The sequence below is a fragment of the Eptesicus fuscus genome, chromosome 11 (assembly GCF_027574615.1).
Source record: "Eptesicus fuscus isolate TK198812 chromosome 11, DD_ASM_mEF_20220401, whole genome shotgun sequence".
In the NCBI taxonomy this organism is placed as follows: Eukaryota; Metazoa; Chordata; class Mammalia; order Chiroptera; family Vespertilionidae; genus Eptesicus; species Eptesicus fuscus.
Genome location: NC_072483.1, coordinates 49453569 through 49471837, shown reverse-complemented (window position 1 = coordinate 49471837; position 18269 = coordinate 49453569). Strand labels below are relative to the sequence as shown.

Genomic DNA, 18269 nt, shown 5'->3' with positions numbered 1-18269 from the left:
TCATCAGTGAAGTCGCCAGTGTTACTCAACAATAGGGATCCAGTGTGTTTCTTTTTCACGGAAGCTAAAATCTGGATTTTCATGCAAAATCATCTAAGTTTTAAATGTTGATGATACATTTTTAAAAATTAAAATACCATGTAGACCAAAAAGAACATTATCTGCAGAACAGATGCATGCATGAGCTGCCAGTCTGGATCTAGTTTTAAACAGTGACTGCCCTGCTGGACTAGCACACAGCTATGCCCAGTGCAGGCTGCCCTCTCCACTCCCCACAGTTTTCACCACTTCCCACTGTGCGACACCAGGCTGACTTTACTTCCTCAGATTACTTACTATATGTAGACTCTGACGTTTGTAGCCCAGAGTTAAAACTGCAGACCCTGTAATTCCATTAGTTGGGTTCCTCAGTGCTGTAAACATTTGTCCTCTGATGGTAGGGTCAATTTTTGACACAGTGAAAAATTATTAAAACTAAACCTATAAATAGATATGTTGACATCACTTGCCCATTAAGAAGACAAGAACCCTGAGCCAGGTGATGCACAGATGCACAAATCCACTGTGTTTTGTCTTTAAGGACTAGAAGATCAAGGGGACAAGAAAGGGGGAGGGAAGGTGGGTGGGAAGTGATCAACCAAAGAACTGGTATGCGTATATGCATAACCCATGGACACAGACAATAGGGTGGTGAAGGCCTTGGTGGGAAAGGGGGGCTAGAAGGCGTCAATAGCGGGGAAACGGGGACATATGTAATACTTTCAGCAATGAAGATTTAATTTTTTAAGACAGAAAGGAATTTAACAGGATTAAGAGGTGAGCCCTGAAATGAGTGCATGGTGGGAGATCTCTAGGCTTGGAGACAAGTGAATCCAAATGTGAGTGCTGAGTTTGGAGAATAAAACCTAGATGCCAGGATAAGGTTGAAGAACAACAGAGCTGTTGGAAGACTGGGGAAGACAAATGATGGGCAGAGGAGGGGTGCTCCTCTGAAGGCAGAACAGCCCTAAGCTATGAGATGTTGAAGGTTTCACCCAGAAGTGGCTGAAGGAAAGTGGAGCTGACAGTCATAGAAGCGGTGGTGACTCGAGTCTGCAGTCAGCTCAGAGGTCTTTCATGTGGACACCAAATTCACTCAGGATGATGGTCAAAGACAGGACGGCGACCACAACTGAGGCAGGTACTGAAATCAGGGAAGGTGGGAAGGTGAAGACATGAGGCTGCAGCCAATGGTTAAGTGGGAAGAAAGTCGGTGATGAGGGGTGGTGGCAAACGAAAAACAGACCAAGTTTCTTATATAACTTATGAACTGATTCAGCCAAAAAGGACATCAAAGGACTTTGTTTCTTTCTAAAGTCAAAAAGACATTATTTTTACTCGTGTCATCTAACTTAGTACTGATCTGAATTAATAATATTTTAAAAGGTAGGTCATCAGCCCTAGCTGGTTTGGCTCAATAAAAATATAGATTAAAAAAAAAAAAGGTAGGTCATCAAATATTCCTTTGGAGGAAACAGATCCATGATGCCCCACCCCGACTAGATTTCCCAATATGCTAGGATGAGAGAGACATTTACTATCTCAAATGGGAACCAAAACTGAAGGTAGTTTTCATTAAAGAAAAAATTCTAAACCCTAAAGTGTGTTTCTGAAAATGTGTCATAGGAGTGTCTTGTGAGCACAGACAGTTCAGCTGGGTGAGCTGAAAGACCTGCAGAGATGGACTCAAATGGAGAAATGGGAGACGTAGACAAGGGTTTTGTCTGAACTGTGGGCCCTCCGTCTGGCTCTGAGTGCTCTTACCCAGAGCTGATGCAGTCGCAGATGCTCTCTTTTCTAAACGCCTCTCTACATGGAAGAGTTAATGGAGAATCTGCCTCCCCCTCTCTGCAGGCCCTGCTAAGATAAACAGGTGTGAAATGTTTTCCTCTGTTTATATACAGATCTTAAAAGGAAAATACCTAACTCATCCTGACAAATGGCTGTGGGTAAGCATTCCAGAGCCTTTATGGGTTTGCTAAAACAAAAAGAAACAAACAATCCAACAAAATTAAGGAAAATACATAATTTCAATTACCACCTGAGTACTGGGTTAGGTGTTCTTTATAGGTTTTCACCTACAGAGCAAATGCAGATTCATCTCCCTTATAATTACCAGTTCTGGAGCAAGCTAGAAACAAAGGCAAGATTCTAAAGCCTTATTGGTTAGTAATCAAATGAGTTATTTATATTCCTAAAGAATACTAAAAGAAGGTGCCCAGGCCCAGATAAATGCAGATTACATTTAACTTAAAATGTCTGCAATCTTTCTTTAGCTAACAACTAAGACCTGGAAAAGCTGTTAAGCAGAATATGTGTTTACTTTAGACCACATGTATGCAGAGCTTCGTGACAGCAAAGAAAGTGGGGGGAAAATAAGATTTTTATCAATAAGTTTAAAATTATAAGCCATCAATGATATTCTGGGAGAGTTGAAACAAAAAATATCAAAAGTATATGAATATACTTTCAAACAACTTTGCATGATTCAAAACTAAACAGAGGATAAATTGCCTCTGTATACAAAACAGACAGACTCTAAAGATGTTTTTCCCATCTACCTGCTATAAGTAAGATTCCATGCATTTGGTTAGCTTTGAGGTTTTTTCTGATTATTAAGGTAGCACTTGCTCACTGCTTCCAATTTCCATGGCCATACACAACTCTTAATACTTATGAATGTTCATTTTTCTAATTATTTTCTTAGAAAAAAATTCTTAAAAGTGAAGGTGATGGGTCAAATGGCATTTCATTTTATTATTATTTTAAAATATATTTTAAAAATTTATTTCAGAGAGGAAGGGAGAGGGAAAGATAGAAACATCAATGATGAGAGAGAATCACTGATCGGCTGCCTCCTGAACACCCCACATTGGGGATCAAGCCTGCAACCTGGGCATGTGTCCTGACAGGAAATCAAACAGTGACCTCCTGTTTCATAGGTTGATGCTCAACCACTGACCCACACTGGCCAGGCAAATGGCATTTCATTTTAACCTTGCCGATTTGGTAAACTGCCTCCAGAAGGCTATGCCATCTTAGACTTTCAATGAAAATCTGAACTTCCCTGAGGTTTCCTTCTGCTCTGCAGGCCTCTCAATGGCAGCGGGTGGATCCCTTTTAGCACTTGGCCCACTGGGCCTGGAGGTGAGCACACTGTCCTCCTTGTTTCTCATTTCCACTTCCACACAACTCTCCATGCTCCTCCTCAACCAGAGTCACATGTCATTAGGTTGCACTATTCATTATCCTTCACCGTTGCCAGCATATACTGAAAGACCGCGAGCCCATTATTCCATCTCCTCACCAGCACTAAGATGTCACTCCTTTTCACTCCACCACTCTCATCTGTGAAAAAATGTCTCCATACTGTTCTAGATGCAATCATAAGGACCCCACAGGACAGTGATTCTCGAATAAGAAGATACCACTTTCCAGAGGACAGGGAAAGGGGAAGGAACATGTATAGTTAAAGAAAGGTTAAAATATCCTACTTCATAACACAAAATACAGTAAATTCATGACCAAATATTGTTGCTGGTAAGGAAATAAAATATATGATGAGAAAACATCACAGCCTGGCCGGCATGGTTCAGTGGTTGAGCGTCGAGGTCATGGTTCAATTCCTGGTCAGGGCACAGGAATTGTGGGGTGTGCAGCAGGCAGCCGATTAATGATTCTCTCTCATCATTGATGTTTCTATCTTTCTCCCCGTCTTCCTTCCTCTCTGAAATCAATAAAAATATTAAAAAAGAAAAAAGACAACATCACAGAAAACATGGTTTTAGAAGACCGGGAAACATTATCCTATATGAATTATATAAGAAGCTAGTTATCTACAAGCCTCTTTAAAACTTTTATTTTTTTATTGAACGTATTGGGGTGACATTGGTTCACAAAACCATACAGGTTTCAAGTGTACAGCTCAACAAAACATCATCTGCACAGTGCATGGTGGCCCATTGCCCCAAGCAAAGTCTACAAGTCTTAAAAAGAGAAAGCTATGCTGAAATACGTGCTAACAAGCCACAGAGGAGAGTATAAATATTGGGTGTGTTCTGATTATAAGCTGCTGAAATAACAGTAATAACAATGGTCACCCATACTGAAAGCCGACTAGGTGCCAGGAAGCATGTGAAGTGCACTCACATGGACAGCCTCATTTGGTCCTCACAGCACCCTTAGGAAGCAGGCCCTGTTATTATCCCCATTTCATAGAAGAGGGAGCTAAGACCTGGTGCGGGAACTTGCCCATACAGCAGCGGAGTCGTGGAGCCAGGGTTTCAGCCTACACCGTCTGACTTTGGAGTGCTAGCTCTCCAACACCGAGCCACACTGCTTCCTGGGGACGAACGCCTCCATTTCCAACACAAGACAGAAGACTCTGTGTAAAACGGCCAAATGAAATTCATCATAAATATTCTGACTACTATCTTTGCCAGTAGATTGATTCCCCTTTAAGGACATGCTGGCAAGAAGGTTCTCCTCATTTCGGTTTCCTGGTTTCTCTAGAATGGCCTTGTTCTCGGCCAGTTATCTGCTCTGCGTCTCTGACAAATTCCAGACCACACAAATCACACAACCTGAAGTCAAGGAAAATCTCTTCTCTTGTTAAACAGATTTTCCTAGTCAATGTGTTCCTCCCCACGTGTCTCTTCTGTCCAACTCCTGAGGCCAGGGGGCCAACACCTACCCCTTCCCACCCCCACAGCCTGGCTGCAGCTATCTGCCTCCAGAACTCGGGAGCCAGTCTCCTGTGCCCACTGTCCCTGCTGATGTCATCACCACAGGACAGCCCAGGCCCCAGCTGCCCCTCCCTCATCCCTCACATGCTGATCCCTGTATGACTGCACATCTTCCATTAGACACTACTTCCCACTTCCCCCAACTCCTGAGACCCTTCCAGTGCTTCCACATTCCCTCATCAGCTGGACCACACCATCCTGAACCTCTTCTCTAAACTTTCGCTCATCCTCTCTGACGAAAGCTGTGTTCTCCTCCGCACGCATGTCAATGGCCGCCAGCCTCTCCTTTCCGCACTTGCTCCATCGGGCAGGGCACAAGGTGAGCGAGGTGGCCTCACTGCCATTTCAGAGAGCTCTTCCGAGGTCCTCCCTAAATCTTACGCCATTAGACTGCATCATCCATTAACCTTCATTACTGCCAACATATACCAATTCCAAACAGACACCCCCCCCCTCGTTTATTATTTCAGCTCCTAGCTGTCATTTTCTCCAATTACTATTCCTGTATCAGAGTGCAGGAATGTTTACATGCACATAAATGAGCCTGACACTTGTCCTCTAATGTCCTTGAACTCCCCTGTAAGGATCTAAGCCTTCACCACACCTTGGTTGCACATTCCTTTGGTCACATCCTAGACCCTACATTACCAACAGCTGCACCCCTCCATAATACTAGTCCACGCACCCCACTTGCTAACCGCCGATTCCTATGTTTCCAGCTCCCTTCTTCTAGTACCTAAATTCAAACAATCCCTCGACCTACAATCAACCGTTTCTGTATCTTTTCAGTGCCACTCCCTTCCCTGATGTCTTCCCTTCCCTCTTCACCTAGCTTAAATTCCATGGCAACCAACAGAAGCCTTCCCTTGCATCCATCCTTAACTCTTTGGTTCTGCTTTTACTTCACTGTACTCAGGACAACCCATCTATCTGTACATGAATACCACACAATCTTGATAACTCAATAGAAAGTAATGAAATAAAGCAGCAGTATAAATCCTCCAACATTGCTCTTCTTTTTCAAAGTTATTTTAGCTATTCTAGGTTCGTTGTAACTCCATATCTGTTTTACAATCTGCTTGTAAATCTCTCCACCAAAATTGGCTGGTGTTGTGATTGGGATTGTATTGAATAAACAAATCAAGCTCAGGAGAACTGGCATCTTAATAGCACGTATTCTGACCCAGGAACACAGTGTAACCCTCCAGTTATTAATGCCCTCTTTAATTTCTCTCAGCAATGCCAGTGCAAAGGTTTTGCACAGTTCAGTTGTTAAATTTAACCCTTAGTATTCCTCTTTTTAAAATAAAACTTTGTATTTTACTTGTAGTACATATAAAACGTACCATTTTAACCATTGTAAGTGTAATGGGTTAAGTACATTCAGACTGTTGTGCAACCATCACCACTATTTCTAGGATCTGTTCATCATTGCAAACAGAAACTCTGTACCTATTAAACAATAACTGCCCATTCCCCCTAGTCCCTGGCAACCACTACTTAACTTTCTGTATTTGAATGTGCCTACTCTAGGTACCTCATATAGGTAACATCATACCATATTTATCCTTTTGTGTTTTGCTTCTGTCACTTAGCATACTGTTTTCAAGATCTGTTCATGCTGTAGCATGTATCAGAAATTCATTCTTTTTAAAGGAATTAATGTTATTCCATTATAAGCATATATCTTATTTTGTCTATCCAACCATCTGCTGATGGACTTTTGGGTTGTTTCCAACTATTTCATATTTTTGTTGCATTGTAAATGGTATTTTTTAAATGGCTAATTCCAATTGTTCATTGTTTATATAAAAAATGGACTCTTGATTGCTCTTACAAACCTGCTCCGCCCAGGTTCTTCTCCGTCTCACATGATGGCAAATATGTCCTTTCATCTCCTTGGTGCAAGCCTTGTGAAACTTCCTTGATTACTTTCACAGACCATGTCCAATCAGTGAGCAAATCTAGTTAGCTCCACCTTTAAAACACACCCCAAATTCAATCACTTCCTTCTGCCTTCCTGGCCCCGGCCACAAACATCTCTCATCTGGGTTCTATTCCTAGCTGGTCCTTTCTGCCCGTACCTCTGCCCCACATCGTCTTTTCTCAACAGAGTATCTAGAGTGGTCATATTAAAACGTAAGTCAAATTATTTCACTTCTCTACTCCGACGTATTTGATTGTTCACCATTTCCTCCCAATTTAAATCAGAAGCTCTTACAGTTTCCTGCATGGCCCTCTACCATTTGGTCTTGTTACGCTCTGGTCCCATTTTCTGTTTCTCCTCCCCTCAGGCACTCACTCCAGACACAGCGGCTCCCTGGCTGTTTCTCCAACACATCAGACATGCTCCCACCTGGCACTTGCCTCTGCCTGGAATGCTTTACCTTTATACATGCATGTGGCTCCCTCTCTTCCTTCCTTCAACTTTTTTCTTATATCTCTTTTTGATATTTTTCCATTGACTTTTAGGGAGAGTGGAAGAGAGAGGGAAAGATGGAGAGAAACATCGATGTGAAAGAAACACATCAATTGGTTGCCTCCTGCATGAGCCCTGACCAGGGCCTGAGCTGGGGAGGAGCTTGCAACCAAGGTACGTGCCCTCGACCCGAATCGAACCCGGGACCCTTTGGTCCACAGGCCGATGGTCTATCCACTGAACCAAACTGGCTAGGGCCTTCCTTCAACTTTTTACTCAAATATCACCTTCTCTATAACTGACTAACTCAGTGGTCAGCAAACCGCGGCTCGCGAGCCACATGCGGCTCTTTGGCCCCTTGAGTGTGGCTCTTCCACAAAATACCACGTGCGGGCGCGCACGTACAGTGCGATTGAAACTTCGTGGCCCATGCGCAGAAGTCAGTTTTCAGCTCTCAAAAGAAATTTCAATCGTTGTGCTGTTGATATTTGGCTCTGCTGACTAATGAGTTTGCCGACCACTGGACTAACCTATTTAAATTTGCAACTTCGGCCCCATTCTGTCATACCTTATCTCCTTTGCACTGCTCTTTGTTTTTCCTTACATTTTTATATAAACCTTTTATTTTGGAATAAATTTAGATTTACAGAAAAGCTGAGGAGATCATGCAGATGGTTACTCTCATTCTATTTCCCCTAATGTTAACATGTTGCACCACCAGGATAGATTTGTCAAGACTAAGAAACCCTCATTGCTACATTACTATTAACTACACTCCAGACTTCATTTGGATTCACCATTTTCCCACCAATGTCCTTTTTTTCGGTTCTAGAATCTAATTCAGGATCCTGCATTGTGGTTGGCTGCCATGCCTCCTTAAACTCTTCTGGACTATGACAGTTTCTCAGTCTTTCTCTGTTTCTCAAGACCTTAATAGTCGGGGGGCTACTGGCCAGGTACTTTGTAGAATGTCCATCGGTTTGTGATATCTGACGTTATCCTCATGACTAGGCTGGGGTTATAGGTCTGGGGAAGAAGACCACCAAGATGAAGTACTTTTCTCATCACACTGTGTCGGGATATATGCCATCGACATAAATTATCACTAGTGATGTTAACCCTGCTCACTTGGTTAAGGTGGTGGCTGCCAGTTTTGTCCATGATAACATTACTAATTCCTCCTTTTCTGTACTCTAATCTTTGTATGTTAGTAACTAAGTTCAGCCCATAGTGAAGCGGGGTAAGGGTCTTTATAATGTTTTCACATACCATATTTTCCACATTTGTAGGTAAGCTCTAAAAGGACATGAATATTTGTCTATTTTAGTTACTGATGTGGCTCCAATATCTAGAATAGTGCCGAGCATGGAATAAATACTCAATATTTGTTGGATGGCAGAACACAGAAAAGGAGGTTGCCTTGTATTCTTTTCAGGTCATAGAGTCCTGCAGCATCAATTATGCAGCTCCCCACCTAGAAAAGTATGTGCTCATGGAAAAAGCCACATATGTCATTTACTCAGTGATAGTACTAACATGCGGAGTTACCTTTCTCAGTGGTAGCTGCTGTTTTTATTAGGAGAAACCATCTTAAAGACTGAAATTACAATGCTAAAATTTGAGGCATTAGCAATAGGATTACATAGAGAATACATGTAAAGTGCTCAGAGTAGTGGCTATAAATAACAGGAACACAAGAAATGTTCATTTCTTTTATATCCTTACTCTACATTCAGGTGAGAGATTTGGGGGAAGTACAGAGGATTTTACCGGGAACCTCAAAAATATACTCATCCTACCTACTAACAATCTGAAATTGTTTTTAAAACCAGGAAGAATATAAAATTTTAACACTCCATACCTCAAATTCGGTTCATGTTAATTTCTTGATCTCTTACTAAAATCTCTTAATTACTCTGAGTATAAAGTTTGTCCCAAAGAAGAACATAGGCGTTGTGGTTAAGAAACTATCCTGAAATTTTAAGGAGAAAATGTTCTCCACTTTCACAACTCTAAAAATTTGCTCAGCAGCTAAACCATTTTGGAGCAGTTAGTTTAGATGCTAAGTAAACGACGCATTATATTTTAAAACTCCCACCCAATGATTAAAATAACAATGTATACATATTTCTTTTTTATTTCTTCTGAGTACTTTTTTTATTGTCTAAAGTTTTACACACGTCTCCGTTTCCCCTGACTGACCGCCCCCTCCCCAGGTAGACTCTACATCCCTGGTCCCAATAACAAATTCCGTTTCCCACTAGAGAAAGCACGGCTCTGCTTGTTTTCAAAATTTAGTGAGTTAAACTGATTCTGTACGTTGATTGCTTAATATAATCTCTCTTCAAAAGCAGAGCAGCCGTACAGTCCCCTCCTTCTTCAACAGAGCTCGCATAAACACTGCCCAGACATTTTCATCCTTATCAGTGTAGCTGCTCTAATGCAGCTAATTTTACCGAGCGCTGTTTTCCTGAAGAACAGTATCAGGGGTAGGAGTTATATTTTCAAGTCATTAAAATTCCGGCAGTCTCATTTCATTTAGGACACCTTAATTTTTCTCAGGTCATGAATCAGTGAACATCTGACATTCACAGAGCTAGGGAAAAGCATCTTGGATTCCTTTTTTGGAAACAGGTCTGAAAAAACCAGATTGAGAAACATGGCCAGGAAAATCCTTCCCAGCTGCTATGAAACAGAACCTTTCATTCAAAGACAAACTAATTTATTAAGATCTCAAAAAAATCAGCCACACATGGAGAAGAAAAGGCTCCCAAGCAGACTAGGAACGGCAAACTGTTTTCTGTAATTCAGGAGAGCAAAAACCTTATGCAAATCTTACAAAAGAAGAGCAAGTTAAGGTGATTCCTGTGTTTACTATTGCTTAAGATTTGTTCTGGTGTGGCCCTGAAGAGGAAACCAGTGTCAATGGCTGAAAGAACTTCCTTGGAGTGAAAACTGCTCCAAAATTGAACAGCCTGCACCTCACATGTTATCAATGGCAGTGTTCAAACAGAAACTGGGTGTCCTAACCAGGAGAAGGGCTCAAGCGTGAATGAGAACAAGTTGATAAGAAGGTCTCTATCTTAGGTAATTTCATGTCAGTGACTTCCTGTCTACACCAGAAAGTAGATAAGAAAATTCTTGGCACCTTTTTAATACACAAGTGAGGTAATTCTATTCTGAAGACTGAGAGCAAATCATATCTATTTTGAAACTATTAGGAGTATTCATGGGTGGCAATTCCTCTCCTCCAATTTTTCAATTGTCTAGGCCCGTGGTCGGCAAACTGCGGCTCGCGAGCCACATGCGGCTCTTTGGCCCCTTGAGTGTGGCTCTTCCACAAAATACCATGGCCTGGGCGAGTCTATTTTGAAGAAGTGGCAGTAGAAGAAGTTTAAGTTTAAAAAATTTGGCTCTCAAAAGAAATTTCCATCGTTGTCCTGTTGATATTTGGCTCTGTTGACTGATGAGTTTGCCGACCACTGGTCTAGGCTTTGAATATCTCAGAAATGCAATTCGTGCTTCATACTATTTTTCTTTCAGCAGCAAGAGCCTGGCTTTGTATAACACCAGTTAATCAGGATATAACATTTTTATTGAAATACATGCATTGGTTTGAATTCAGCACAGTATTTAGCATATGGCTGGAGAACAAATATTAAGTATCGAAATGTTTATTGCTTAATAAACCAAGATTAATACTTTTTCAATGAGAGCTGAAATAACAGTTGCAATGAAGTTCCTCATATGACAAGCCCAAAATAACCTCCACATGCAAGTAAACAAGTAATCTAACAAAGTTTTGGAAGGATGTAAAAAGTGTTCAATGACTAAGGAGCAAAAATAAGTACAGGGGCTTTCTCTTGCAAATAGAACATTTTTTATGGTGATATCAACAATCTGAAAAATATCATAGAGTGATGTCTATCTTAATGTAAGTGCACTCCACATAACATGGTAAGAACTTGATTTACAATTCAGGTAGTTTTCTAAACTCTCCTTGGTCCCAGAAGAAACCATTCCTGTAGCTTTTCCTCACTGTAAAGTGACCTCTCCCAAAAGGTTTGTGTTACCTTCAGAAGTATCAGTCACACATGCTTACTCATTTAATTTACATATTTGTTCAACATGTGTTCAATTTTCCATGTCTCTTTACTTTTCTTACTTTATTATTGTTTTTATATTTTTTCAATTACAGTTGACATTCAATATTATTTTATATTAGTTTCAGGTATAGTGATTAGACAATTATATAATTTACGGAGTGATTCCCCTGATGATTCTAATACCCACCTGGCACCATGCATAGTTATTAGAATATTACTGACTATACTCCCTATGCTGTACTTTACATCCCTGTGACTATTTTGTAACCACCAATTTTCTATATCTCCTTTGAGCAGTTCACATTGGAGTGTCATAGATTATAAGCTCCCAGTAACAGAAATATCTCATACAAAAGAGCTGAGTGACAGACAGCTGTTCAATATAGACTTCTGGATGATGACTACATTAATTAGCAAATAAAATAACTCATTAGCTTTCTTATTCTCTAGTTCAAGTGATGGTTTATATATATAGCACAGAGTCAAAACATGGCACAGGGAAATGTTTAAAATCCCTTAAGTGGAAATGGCATGGCAGTGTAAGGGGTACAAAAGCAAGGGGATTTATAAAAATCAAACATCAGGTAAAGCAAGATGTTCTGTGACTACACAGCTGCACGCCAGTCACAACCAGCGATAGATACAGTGAGGACAGTCGTGTTCTAGCCTTTTCACGGCTCAACAGAGTAAATGAAGAAAACGTAGGTACTGAAATACAGGGCAGCTTTCTGGATGAAATTTTCATTTCCTGAATGGGAATGAAAGGAGAGTCTACAGTGACATGATACCAAGCAGCAAGGAACAAGTACGTTACTGTGAGCCAGGCAAGGCAGGCGAGGATCTACAAAGAAGGTAAATGTGTAATTCTCTTTATTGTTTTCAGGGACAGGGGAAAACATTACAACAGCATTTATACAACTAAAGCAAGTGCAAATAATTTATTAATAAAAAGCCAGCGACAGAACCACAAAGAAGAGGAAAAAGGGTCTCTCTCCTATGAACTAACAAAGTGGTAACAACATTAACTAGGTTTCTATGAAGCGCTAAATGCTGTCATGTGGATAGAGTTTGTATAACAAAAGCTTTTATTTCTCGTTCTTTCCTAGTTTTGTGTCAATATTAAGATTGTGTTTTCTATTTCACATGGATATTCCCCTTTTATATGAAAAGTTACTGGTAGCTCCTGTTCTTCTGATCAGTTTTGACATTTTTGAGCTCTCTTTATAAATATTTACAATGTGGGACAGTTTTGAAATTTAAATTTATATGGCTTTCAACATTTCCACAAGAGTCAGATATGGAAGGAAAAAATGTTTTTTAAATAAAGGGAGTGGTGCCTTGCATAAAGCAAGGCAAATGCAGAAAAAGCCTCATATTTTATCTCTTGAGGATTGAACTTCCTTTCAATTCTTTTGGGAAAATGAAAAGCAATCGTGTTTCTTTCACATCTCATACTTAAATCTGGTTTTCTACTATCAGTTGAATATCAAATCCCAAGTTAATGCAAATGCTTGCAGGTTTCCATCTCTCAGATGGGAAAAAAAATACCATGTACAGACAGGTCTGGTTCTACATGTCATCAAATGTACCGCAAGGGTAAAATGAAGCTGTTCCGATGGACCGTTCTAAAAGCCCCCGCTGTGAGGCTGATGAATACTTGTGTGCGGACTGTTCCCTGGGCCTGCAGTCATTGGAAGGGGACACTGATCCACAATGGCCTTCTTTACCCTCTCCATTCCTTGCTTCAATTTCAGCCTCAGCAATTTGGTTTGATCTCAGCTCAACTAAAATTTTCCAAAAAGATACAATAATGGTTTCTTCTCTTACCTTTGGTATATATTCTTCAGATCATTTTTTCCTGTTGTAAACTTTTTAAAAACGAAAATAAATAGTGCACTATAGGTAAACCTGTAACTAACATAAGCGAGCTAAGTCACCACTGCAGATCCTGTAGCACGGCTATGGAAAAGTACAGATGAAGCATTTTAGAAGAGCATACTGAGACTGAAAAATTAGTAATTTGTGACATACTAAAGAGGTTTATAAAACTCGATTTCCTGGAACAACCTTAGAAAGTGCCATAGATTGTCAGAGCTACACTTTTTAAAATTGTGTTTTTCTTATTATAAAAGTAAATATATGGGTCACATGGGCTCACATTTGTCAAAACTGAGTGATACATGCATTTCATTATATATAAATTTTTTTCCAAAAGAAAACAAAACTGCAAACACATACTGAACTCTGGTAATAATAGGCATGCTTTAAAGGAATTTAAGGGGAAATGTATTGATGCCTGTAACTTATTTTGAAATGCCATCAAAGTGGATTGATGAATATAGGATACATAGCTGGGTATATATGAGATAAAGCAAATATTGATGTTAATGACAGACCCTGGATGGTAGATACATAGGTGTTCACTATAAAACTTTTTCAACTTTTCTTTATTTTTGAAATTTTTCATAATAAAATGTTGGGGTGGGGGGAGGAATATGAGATCATAGAAAAATATGGAAAACAAAAGAAAGTATCAGAAAAATAAAAACAGACACCAAGCGGACAACTGGGATCACATTAAAATGTTTTATAACTTGCTTTTACCAGTTAGCAGTGTATCATATGCATTTTCCTAACTCTTTAAATATTCTTCCAAATGCAATGGAATTCCACTGTACAAATGTAGCATCATTTTTTTCAACTTTATTGAGGTATAATTGATGAATAAAATTGTAACATATTTAAAATGAACAAAACAATCAGTTTAATATACATATATTGAGTTCATTAGCACACCCTTCACATGAGATGTACCATAATTTATAAGATATTTTGTTATAGGATACTTGAGTTTCTAATTCTTCACCATTCTACATGTAGGATGAACAACAGCCTATTATATCTATCTTTCCGTACATATCTGATTATTTCCTATTTCCTAGGATAAAGTCCCAGAAGTAAAATTTCTGTCTCAAAGGAAATATTTTAAGATTTTTAAAAATACATTTTGCTAAACTCTTCTCTAAAAAGTTTACCAAATTACATTCCTAACAGGAGCTTATCACTGATCACACCGATCCAGATGTATGCACTAAAGCAGAGGAGAGCAATATATACTCACTAAACTAGAGGTCTACAAATAAAGTGAAAATCAACAGTCTTCCTCTATCTTCTCACCTAAGCAACGTTAAAGACTTTGGTCTATATTTTCTTCATCTTTTACTAAGTGCATAGCATATATTTAATTAAAGAATTACATGTGTGAGCCACGTACATATTATTAAATATTCCACTGCTTCTAAAACTCATTGGCAAAAATGACCAAGTGACATGAACCTGAATCTATAAAATAAAATCCAGAGCAAATTACCTTTATCTAATCACTTGGAAAAAAACCTAGCCAGCAAGCCAATTCCTACCTCATAAAGTATAACAAATATTTGCTTAAGAAATGCATATTTCCCTCCCAATAACTGCCATCCCCTAAGCAAAAATTTTCTGCATCTTACACACTTGTTGATTCAGTAGGTGTGGGATGCAATATTGCTCTGCAATAATTTACCATATCTCTTTATCACTGATAATTACTGACTAAACCAAGCCCCAAAGCTGAAATAGAATTTGTTTTCTCTACTTATAAGTTATGAGTTACTAGAGGCCCAGTACACAAAATTTGTGCACTAGGAGCAGGGGGCTGGGGAGGGGGGGTCCCTCAGCCTGGCCTGCGCCCTCTCACAGTACAGGAGCCCTCAGGGGATGTCCGACTGACGGCTTAGGCCCGCTCCCCGGGGGGAAGTGGGCCTAAGCCGTCAGTCGGACATCCCCAGCGCTGCCGCAGAGGCAGGAAAGGCTCCTGCCACCGCTGCTGTGCTCGCCAGCCGTGAGCCCGGCTTCTGGCTGAGCGGTACTCCCTCTGTGGGAGCACACTGACCACCAGGGGGCAGCTCCTGCATTGAGCGTCTGCCTCCTGCTGGTCAGTGTGCGTCATAGCGACCGGTTGTTCCCCAGTTTGATCGATTTGCATATTAGCCTTTTATTATATAGAATGCTCCTGTAGTTTACTGTAACCAACTCAATTTCTGAATGATACCCATGCAGGTTAAAAGCTTACACCAGAGTAGGACCTGGCAGTTTCCAGCTCCTGCTACACCCCCTGTGCTTTCCTGTGTCATTTTCCTGACTCTCTCAAAGGTAGCAAAAAAGGTATTGAGCATGGGTGGGGGGTGGAGGGAATGTGTTGCAATTATTGTTTTCCTATCAATATCTGTTTCATGTCTCATGAAGTCTAACATCCAACAATCACATAAAGATAAAACGTTCGTTGTACTGAAGTTGCATGACCTAATGTATAAAAATATTAGCACACTTCCATACTTCTTTGACTAAAATGTGATGGAATTGGTTTATTTTCTATCCTTAACCTGGTCAGCTAGAGGTTTCAGAGTTGAAAAGAACAACAACAAAAAACAGGGGGTCTGATCTCCTGGATCTCACTTGTCCCTCTGGGGAGGCCCCACACATTTCTCAAAGCTCTATTTCCCACGATAAAAAGGGTGCATGACAATGCTTCCTATAAAGAGCTCACTAGATAGAAAAGCTGGGTTCAGTCCAGAGTAAGGATGGTCTTATTACCTGGCGACTATTTAAAACTGTGCTGATCAAGAAACGAGGAGGAGGAAACTTGTTCTGCATAGTGCCCTCTTGTTTCGCACGCACTTGGCTCCAAAAGCTTTCGCATCTACTAGCAAGCTTTCCGCAGCCGGAGATACCCCCCCCGCAGAGGTTAGCCCTCTGACCTGGCCCAGCAACTGGAAACCCTGCTGGGGACCACAGTCACACAGCACTGCTGAGGGAGGCCTCTTGGGTTTCCTTCCCTCATCAGTTGCTACGGTTCACTGACAGCAATTAATGAAGAAGAAAAAACAACAACATTCAAGGAGATGGAAGGATATTTATGGAAAAGTTCGCTTTTAAAGGTACTGGAGAGAACAACAGCTAGCCAAAACAGGACTAGTAGAAATATAAATAGGAAAACAGAAATGACCAAAACAAGCTCCAGAGGGTAGCTATTAAACATTATCGATGCCACGGGGCCCCTGCAGGTCAGCTCCACATCGGCCCTACTCTTCAGGGCACCACGCTGAATTTGGGTGGCACGGTACCACGTTCCTGAGAAAGATGAAGGGCCCATGAGCTTTGAGCTTGACGAGGACCAGCACGTATCCCAGACTCTGAAAGCCGTTTCTGGGTTTATAAGTAGGGCAGCTCTGTCGGGCACCTGTTAATTCTTTATTAAACAAAGTCCATCACTTTTGGCCTCAAGCAGAGGTGAAATCCAAAAAAAACTGTCATTGCTTATACTTCAGTAGGAAATGCTTTTTGTTTTTTTTAAAAGACAACTCTCGAGCACAAATTCACGGATGGACAGAAAATGGAAGGGGGCTGAAAACGTGACACGTTACTCTTTACTGACCCCTCTTGGCTGATTAGGAAAAAGAAAAGGTCTGAAATCTTACCTCCTCTCCAGGAGAGTTCAGAGAACATTCGGTCTATTTCATGCCATGGAAAGAAATCCTCTCAGTTCAGATGAGCCTAGTAGAAATCAACCCTAAAGCACACGCGGCAATAATTTCTATTTATGGGGCTCCCGGAATGGAGGTTGGGAAACGGCCTCGCGGATCAGCCCCAAAGGCCTTGCTAGGTCCCTGGCAGCCTGTGACCTCTGCCTCGAGCTTGAAAAACTTACATAAGCGCCAGCGTGACCACTTCTGAGAGCAGGAAAGGACCTTACCTCTTTCTCTATTTTGAGCAGCTTCTTCACAGCCACCTCCTTGTCCTGTGATATCCATTTGGCTCGATAAACACTCCCAAAACTTCCTCCGCCGCAGTTTTCAAAAAACTGCAAGTCATCAAATTTAATTTGCACAAAGGAGGCTCCGAGAGACGACATCGCATAATGACAAAGTATTATACTTGCACAAACTCTGCAGAGAGAAAGAGAAGGAGAAGTTGGGTTACAAGAACATTAGAATGAACTCTCTGAGTCCCACTTCAGGTCACGTATAATAAGTCCTGTGAAACTTCCAGAAAGAGCCTTGATGACTCAGGAGAAGGAAAACCAGGACTATAAACAAATCAAAAGGAAAACACTTACCCTGGCAGCCCGTGCAAAATTCAGCAGCAACTTGCCCTGACTCTGCCACACAGCTGTCCACAGAGAAATGGCTCAGATTTCCCCCTGACAAAACCTGTAGCGGCACTTCCTGCACATCCCCAGGAGCTCTGCCTAAAGGCTACTGTGTCACCAGGTCTCCTATCATGAAGCCGGGGCGGCCGGGAAGCATGCCTTCAGCAGCGAGCTTGCATAGCTCTCCTGGCATGTGAGGCATGCCATCTCTCCACGTTGTGCTCACTTCACGCAAAATACACATAACCTAAGCAACCGAGCATCCTGGCGCGAGGAGAGCCAACATGCTGCAAGCTGAACGCAGTCAGTGTTTAGGGTCCAAAAGCAAAAACGTTCAGCTTCGGGACGACAGGAAAGCTGGCCAAGTGTTTTTCAAAGTGGCTCCCTGGACTGTATACTGCAGCAGAAACTTAATTAAAGAGTAGAAAACTTGCCCTGATTACAGTATATTAAGTCATCCAACGACCTCTGCCAAGAATGTTGAACAAAAATATTATGCTTGTTTCCAGAGGAACGGATGTCCCCTCCCCGAGATTATTATAGTGATATTTTCTGCAGTCTCAGGTGTTTTACGATGCACCAGGTAAGTGTTCACCCTCCGCACCCCAGGCCAAACCGCAGCTTAGCAGGAAACACAAAACAAAAACATACAAATAAGAAAACAGAACACTATAATTCTGAACGTGCATAAAAAGCAGGTGGATAAGAAAGTTTGTGTACATACACTTGCCAACAATGGAAACCAGAATCTTATAATGAGGGAGCAATAAGAC

At 41.0% G+C, this 18269-nt stretch overlaps 1 protein-coding gene across 3 annotated transcripts in view; it reads right to left on the bottom strand.

Moving 5' to 3' along the window:
- Nucleotides 1-18269, bottom strand: part of MAP3K20 (mitogen-activated protein kinase kinase kinase 20) — a 140365-nt gene that overhangs the window by 110784 nt on the left and 11312 nt on the right. For 2 of the 3 annotated variants that reach the window (XM_054723531.1, XM_054723529.1), the window contains exon 2: nucleotides 17101-17293. In XM_054723531.1, coding sequence (XP_054579506.1) covers nucleotides 17101-17259 — 159 coding nt within the window. In that variant the 5' untranslated portion in view covers nucleotides 17260-17293. Of the gene's footprint in view, nucleotides 1-17100; nucleotides 17294-17463; nucleotides 17541-18269 lie in introns of those variants that run through there. The other variant, XM_054723530.1, reaches the window with a different exon arrangement.